This window comes from Lactuca sativa, chromosome 3 (assembly GCF_002870075.4).
Source record: "Lactuca sativa cultivar Salinas chromosome 3, Lsat_Salinas_v11, whole genome shotgun sequence".
Taxonomy (NCBI): Eukaryota; Viridiplantae; Streptophyta; class Magnoliopsida; order Asterales; family Asteraceae; genus Lactuca; species Lactuca sativa.
In genome coordinates, this window is record NC_056625.2 from 35,798,633 (window position 1) to 35,807,067 (window position 8,435).

Genomic DNA, 8,435 nt, shown 5'->3' on the forward strand with positions numbered 1-8,435 from the left:
GATAACAACCATAAAATTACACACATCTATCGAGAGTGAAAAGTAAACTTTGAATGACAATTTAAATAGATAATAACCTTTCACTTGTTTCCATATAAATTATCATTCACGGTTCACTTTTCACATTTTATAGATGTGTGTTAGCCGATGGTTGTTAACATATAAGATATGAATGTTGGTTGGTAGTTAGGTTAAACAACATAAAAGGAACACCAACATTAGAGAAATGCTAACTAAGTTCATCTCACTATCATACCCACAACAATGCATAGGAAGAACGTAGAGAGTTTGAGTGGTCAGGAAGCAATAGAGTACTTAGACCACCAATTTATTCCTAGAAATTTGCAACAAATGTATTTTTTTTAATAAAAATATTTTTTATGTTTATAAATGATATGTTAATAATAATATCCATTAATTTCATGGTAATTTTCAAAAAAGTCCCAATATTTTGGTTATTATGTAATTTTTGGAAAAGTCCCAAAATTTTGAGCAAACTAACGAAAAATGACAGAATACCGGCAAAATCTGTGAAACCGGCCGAAAATGGTTTTTTCGAAGTTTTAACTAGTATTCTGTGCTTTTTTGTAAATAAAATTTAGTTTGAGACTTTTTCATACATTAGACTAAAATTTTAGGACTTTTTTGAAAATTTCCCTTAAATTAATACGATAAAATTTATGATTTATTCTAATAATAGGAGAAAACAATGTCATTATTAAACTAATATGATAAAATTTATGATTTATTCTAATAATATTTTATGTAATATATTTTAGTGTTTAATTATAGGTCTAAATATTCTAATAATATTTTATGTAATATATGTTAGTTATAATTATAGGTCTAAATATTATTTTATGTTATTTTATAATAATAATAATAATAATAATAATAATAATAATATTATTATTATTATTATTATTATTATTATTATTATTATTATTATTTTGTCAAAATCAACGATATTTCATACGATATACTTTAGTTTTTCTAATAATATTGCATTAAATATTGTCTTATTTAAAATTTAAAATATATATTTATTAAAAAAAAAAGGTTTTTGAGTGGTCATTAAATCCCCTTCTATTTAGGATTATTTGATGATTAAAAGTAAATATCGGATGGCGTAGGGCGTCCCACAAGCCATGGCAATTTCTTCGGATTAAAAAATTACCAACTCATTGGAAACAAACGTTCGTAATTTTCGTTAAAGTCGACCTATATTTAACAATTACCAAAGAGCTCTAGTTTCTTGTCTTCTTTGCGGGCCCTCTTCCGACATCACAACTTCCACTAACGTTCTTCTAACAAGGTAATAGATCTCATCACATTCATTATAATTCTCTTTATCATTTACAATGGGTACTTGGTTTTCTAAACAGTATTATTTGTATTTTCCATATAAGCATTTATGAGAATGATCTTACAACTTTTTTTTTTTTTTTTTTTTTCATATGTATTGGGACCAAAAAGCTTGACTAGGAGAATAATCGTTTTACAAACAAATGTTTTCTTACCTTTTTCTAATACTTATATTTATACATACATTATTATTTTGAATGTAGGTACTCTTATAATTGGTGGTTTGATTTTGACCAATGTCGACAAAAGGAAGGGATACCGGCATGAAGGAGAAAAGAGGTAGGTCTCCAATATTACCTCGAACAGTTAATGACGGGCAACATGAGACCAAAGGGAGGTCTCCTTCGTTGTCTCGAAAAACTGAGGTCAGGCAACAAGGGAAATCTCTAAATCCTCCTTCGATTCTAGAGCGAAAGAAGACATCAACCTCAGTAGAATCTCGAAAAGTTCCTACTATCCCTAGGCCTTCAGCAAGTATGAGTCGTGGTCCTTCTGCTCAGAATCCTAAAAAACAAGTGTCCCAACCCAAAACCAAATCTTTAAGACGGCCATTAGACCGACCTACACCACCTTCTAAAGTTGTGTCTACTAAATCAAAATCTAGCCCCAAAAATATTATAGTATCATCCATGAAAACATCCGGTTCTATGAAACCTAAAGGTTCTGAAACATCTCGTTCTCCTCTCAAATCGAAGAATTCTATAAATGTTAAGGCCAAGAATGGTAGTATTAAGAATCAAACAACAAAGGGTTTGGGAAGCACGATTATGGCTATTGAAAAGAAGCCAATCATATCGGATGCCATCTCATCATCTCAAAACAATCACAACATCATAACCCATGATCAGGAACCGCACAATAATAGTGTCGTAACTCTTGGGAGCAATGATATCTTGCATGGTGAAGTGAAAATTGAATATGGTGGCCAAATCCGTGTTTGTGAGCCTTTAGATTCCGTAGGTTTAGTAGGAGATCAAGATATGCTTGGGTCTGAGATAAGTTGTGATGATAATGTATCGTTTGCTGAAAGTGTTGATAATAAACATACATATGATCATGATAAACATATCAACCAACAAACTCAAGCCGACGAGACCTTTGATATTATTAGTGACCACCTTGATTATCCTATAGTAGATCAAGAACATCAAGAAGTACCAAAAAATGAACAAGTGGCTCAAGATGTAGACGTTGAATCGGTAGATGAAAATAGAGAAGCTAAAGATGATGTTGAAGTCAAACAAGAAGATCAAGAACAAGAAGAAACCGAATTAGAAAGTGAAGAAACCAAACAAGAAGAACCAGAACATGAAGAAACCGATACAGAAGAAGCAGAACATGAGGAAACAAAACCAGATGAACTAGAAATTAAAGAGGATGATGTAGAGGTACCAAAAAATGAAGATACGACATTAGAAACGGTGGTCAAGAACCAAGAAGTTGTTATGCATGGGAAGAAGGATTCTGCGACATATAATGTTGTGATAGAGGAGACCGTAAGTAAGCTTCGGGAACAAAGGAAAAATAGAGTGTTAGCATTAGCTGGTGCATTTGAAACTGTGATTTCACTCGAATCCGATGTGTCACCCAAGGATTTCTCTCCAAAAAATTTGTCCCCAAAGTTATCCCCCAAAAATATATAATTGATTCATATTAATAACAATTAACATTTCAAAAATATATTTGGATTGCTTTGTGTGTATTATAAAATGGTGGTCGTAAATATAAGTTGCTAGGTCTTTTTAAGCATTTATTTAAGCATAGGGGACGCTATTAAGGCCCCACTTCAGTTAAATACCTTTAATTATGATTTATAACCAAGCTAAGACTAGAAACGTCAAAAATTAAGGAACAGTACAAAGTCTATATTCATCTAAATGGCCAAGTAATTAATATCATGCAATAGAATTTACTATATGTGGACGACAAGAGTTTTATATATAGGACGTGCATATCCTACTTGTTCCCACCGGTCAACAACAGGATCGTTAATCGATTTGGGCTTAGGTCTGACCATGAATCGTTTAAATATGTATCCTACATCGGGTGTGTTTATATATATATATATATATATATATATATATATATATATATATATATATATATATATATATATATATATATATATATATATATATATATATATATATATATATGGTTAGGTTATTTTGTTTTTACTAACTATTGTGTGCCAGAATGCATAGATCTAGACCATCGGATGGAATATAATCAAATGTCATGATTTGAGGATCTATGGTAGTAGAATAGGATAACATGTACCATATAATCACACAAATTTCAGCATAAGGGCATTTTAGTCAATTAACCTATATTAAAAAAGAAAATTTTCGGATTTTTAGGGATGATTAATTCCTTTATTTTTTAAAAATATGAATATTTTAAATTAATTCAAATTTAAAAATCCGATTTTATTCTGTCATAATGATAGAATGTCAACCATAAACTATAAATGTATTTTTCGATTTTATTCTGTCAGAATGGCAGAATGTCAAACATAAACTAGTAAATACATTCTGAAAGAATACACAAAATTGATTCTTGAACTAATAATATATCAAAAAATTACATTGTATGATTGTGATTCATTGAATAATAACAAACATTCTGAAAGAATAAACAAGTATAATTCTTAAAAAATAACAACATTCTTAAAAAACGAGTGTGATCATTCTTTAATTCATTCTTCAACCCTTTCCCATCAGGTCTTCAAGCCATTCTTGAAGCCTTTTCTACCAGAAATTCATTGCCAAGTAATTTGTAGTGATACACTTGTAAAACCTGTACATTAAACATACAAATAATTAACTACAATTATATCAGAATACAACAAATAATATTCTTACAAAATAAACTATTCTGCAAGAATATTATTTAAGAATTTGCATTATCAAGAATATATCCAACAAACAAAATAAGGAACTAACATCAACCTATTCTGACAAAATAAGGAACTAACATTCTTCGGGTTCCATGTGTTTCTTCTCGATATGTTCAATGTATTTAACTGCAAATTCTGACAGAATAAGGAACTAGCATCAACCTATTGTTATGAAAATGACATCCAACTCAATCTAAATTGAGTTATATAGTTCTGAAAAGAATAAGGAACAAAGTGAAGTAAAAACATTAATGATTTTTAACTATTTTTTCATTGAGGCATTTTATCGAACACATGGAGGCCATGACAGAATGTTGTTTCAAGAAATTACCTGTGATTAGATTAAGCATATATAAAATACACACATAATACCAAATTGAACCTATAAAATACTACCGTATACATACTATCAAAAACAAATTTTGGCAATCCACTTATCGTCAAACAAAAACAATTTTAATGTTTGTTTGAAATTGAGCCCCACTGAAAACAAATTAAAGCAAATTGACTATTATGTTAATTCAATTTTATTATAATTTATGGTTCTCTTCCTTAACTTACTGAGATAAGTTTGAAACAATAATCGTTTTCGATGATGAAGATAAAATATTACTTTTATTTTTATGTGTTCATTAGTTTTGAGAAAAAAATCAACAAAATCATAAAATTAAATATATATCTTTAATAAGTCAATTGAATTTCATGTTGATCGACAATTAAGAATAGAGGATTTTTACCTTAGATCGATTTGATTGTTGAAGGAAAACCAATATTTGAAGATGCGATCTTTAGTTTCTTGGCGCCAAAATCGATGGGGAAAGATAACCATTTGTAGATACACGACCAACAATAAAGGTGGCCGCAAAGAGTGACCACCGAATCTTTAACGAAGCGGAGTAGATGCTACAGTCGAAATAGGGAAAAGACTTGTCGGGTTTCCGGCGGTAGCGGCAAGGAAGCACGAAGATTCGGCGATGGAGATGACGACGGTGGTGGTCGGCAGCCAAGATGATGATGATTGTGGATGATGGATTTTGAAGATGGAAAAGAGGTACATACGATTTGGAGGAAGTCGTCATTAGGGTTTATAAAACTTTTTTATTTTGTTTCCTTAATTGTAGAGATTTAATTAAATGATCACATTAATTGCAAGGTGCAAAAAACCCAAAATACCCTTTTTGATTTAATTAATTATTTAATTATTTGCTAATTTGTGATTGGTGCATTAGGCACACAATAGATGCTAAAAACATTTGAACCTAACTCTCTCTCTCTCTCTCTCTCTCTCTCTATATATATATATATATATATATATATATATATATATATATATATATATATATATATATATATATATATATAAACACACAAATAGGTTTGTGCTAAAACATAAATATTTTGCGAAAATGTGAAAACAGATTTTATCTTGTAAACATCAAACACATGTACGCTAAAAATTAAAGTTATTAGCAATAAATTAAAGATAATAAGTTTACAAATGAAGGTGTTATTGTAATATAGATTTAAAGGTGGTTTTAACAACCATTTATCTTTTTTTTTTCACGTCTTTACCCACTTTTAAATTCAAGCTTTCATAATAAAAAAAGTTAACAAATATGTTTTGCTAATATGAAACAATTTTTCATGTATCGTCGATTATCATCATGTACTTCAAAGTTTTGATTGATTCTTGTCCAAAATATAAAATTGATGTGTCATAATCTCTTAGGTTTCCCTTGTTTTCGCGTTTTCACAAATTATTTGCATTTTCGCATTAACACTCTCATATATATATATATATATATATATATATATATATATATATATATATATATATATATATATATATATATATATATATATATAGAGAGAGAGAGAGAGAGAGAGAGAGAGAGGGAGAATTAGAATCAGGTAGGAACTCAAACAATGATAGGAATCGCGAGGACAATTTTTTGGCCTTAAGATTGAAAAAATAAATGGTCAGGATTTGATTTTATTTATCGTCAAAATCTCGCAAGATGATATGACATTTTCGTAATTAATTACGAGATTTTTGATAATTTACGGGGAAAGTTAATTGTTTTGATGTTACAAGTGCCAAAAAAACAAAAAGATTAAAAGAAAAAAGAAAAAGAAAGAAAAATTCGGTCATGTGACCTCTCCAGGAGCTGACACGTGCCTCCACCCCATCATGACAAGCATGCAACCCTTATTGGTTGATGGTTTTTTTTTTCCACCTGCTTAGTTTTTTAGCCATAACTTTTTTTTCTTTAAAAAAAAAATCTGAAAAACCAAAGTTCTTAAAATTTAATAATCTACAAAAAGAGCACAATCCTGAAAATTTGAAAAAATTTTTATTTTTTATTTTTTATTTTTTATATTTATAAAGAAACACAAAAAAAAAATCTTCAAAAATTATAAAAAATATAAGGAATACTTCTACTCACTTTTCTAATGACTTTGTAAAATGAATTTTTAAAAACTAAGGTGTTTTAGATACCAAACTTGATTTTAAAAAATTAAAAGTTTGTAAAAAAAATATTGAACATATTATGATGCAAATAGAGATAATTCAAAATATTTATGATCCTTAACTTGCTATGATCAAATATTTAATGATCATTAATTATTATATTTTTTATGATTCAAAATTAAATGATTCAAAAATTATAATGATCTGAATGTTGTATTGAGCAAAAATTTTATTTAATTCAATATATTATGATCTAAATTAAAATGATCCAAAATATATGATGCATAATATCGTTATGATTCGATATACTATGATTCAAAATTTTATGATCCCAAAAATAATATGATTAAAAAAAATATGAATGAAAAATATTATGATCCTTAATATTCTTCTTATTTAAAATTTTATAATTGTTAAACATTAAAAAAACTCAAACCGATATTTAGTTAAAAAAAAAAACTATTGTATTCAAGTATGTAGTAAAAATATTAAAAAACAAAAGAATATAAAAACATTAAAACCGCGGATATAATTCTTTAAGAAAAAAAATTGTATTTTGTTAACGAAAAATAAAAAAAAATAATATAAAAAAACGAAAAAAACCAAAATAAATGAAAAAGATAACCCATTTAAATGACGTTCCATGGACGTTCGTCGTGCATGATTATTTCCTAGGGTCCGTATTACGTTTCATGCACGTGCGAACGTTTCTCGACCAAGTAAATGGGTTTGACGTTTGTGCCTTTGATGAAATGATTGGTGAAGAATAGTCTTCGTGGCTCCTACCAATTTTTTGGTTCCTATCGGATCCGGACCCTCTATATATATACTTGACTTTACATTCAACTTAATATATTTTAGTGATGATATTTAGTTGACTCTACATTCAACTTAATATATTTTAGTTATGGTATTTAGTTGACTCTACATTTAAGCTAATATATTTTAGTTATTGTATTTGTATATATTTTGGTTAATCTTTTATCTTGAAGAAACCATCTTTAGTTGGGCTTCAACTATTCATGAGTTCAAGTCAATAGTTGAACATCTTTATCACCGTATTAGGTCTAGGGATGTTCTTCGGGTCAGAATTGGATCGAACCGACCTGGATCCGGACTTGAATAACCCAAAAACCGAATAAGGGTAATTGCATGAACCAAAAATCGAAGCGATTAACCAATACTGGTTCGGTTCGGTTCGAGAATTAATCAGTTCAGTTCGGTTATTACCCGAATAACATGTACAGTATGATTAAGGACCTAATGTAACCGAAAAAACCGAAAAAACTGTATTGTAATTCTATAACCAAATGATAGAATAACAATTTACTTTTATACATAAACATAAAACATTCATAGAATAACGTAACATAATAACATTTTGAAAGTATAGCATTTACATGGTAGATTAACATAATGAGAATTAATTTCTTACTTGAGTTTCTTGAGTTGGAGCCTAGTTTTCCATGACTAGACAAAGTATGAATTCAAGAATTTTTAGAGACACAAATCCATAAGCTCAAAAGTTACCAAAACATTGTTTAAAATCATATTAAGTCAAAACATCGAATCGAAGTATCAATCAACATAAACTCTCGGATGGTGTGTACAGTCACGCCTTCGCCTTTCCCCGCTCATCAAAAGTACTTGAAACATTGAAATTCAAAATGTAAGTCGAAACATAGTGAGCCTCCCAAA

General features: G+C 28.9%; 1 protein-coding gene across 1 annotated transcript; it reads left to right on the plus strand.

Moving 5' to 3' along the window:
- The first annotated feature begins 1,225 nt into the window (after positions 1-1,225).
- LOC111917150 (uncharacterized) lies at positions 1,226-3,045 on the plus strand. The gene is made up of 2 exons (XM_023912803.3): positions 1,226-1,315; positions 1,569-3,045. Exon 2 carries the CDS (start codon positions 1,602-1,604, stop codon positions 3,006-3,008), a length of 1,407 nt encoding a protein of 468 aa, XP_023768571.1. The 5' UTR covers positions 1,226-1,315; positions 1,569-1,601; the 3' UTR covers positions 3,009-3,045.
- Positions 3,046-8,435: the final 5,390 nt, after the last annotated feature.

What these genes read in the sequence shown, in the direction of transcription:
- LOC111917150 (XM_023912803.3), top strand. Translation starts at nt 1,602, where the DNA reads ATGTCGACAAAAGGAAGGGATACCGGCATGAAGGAGAAAAGAGGTAGG.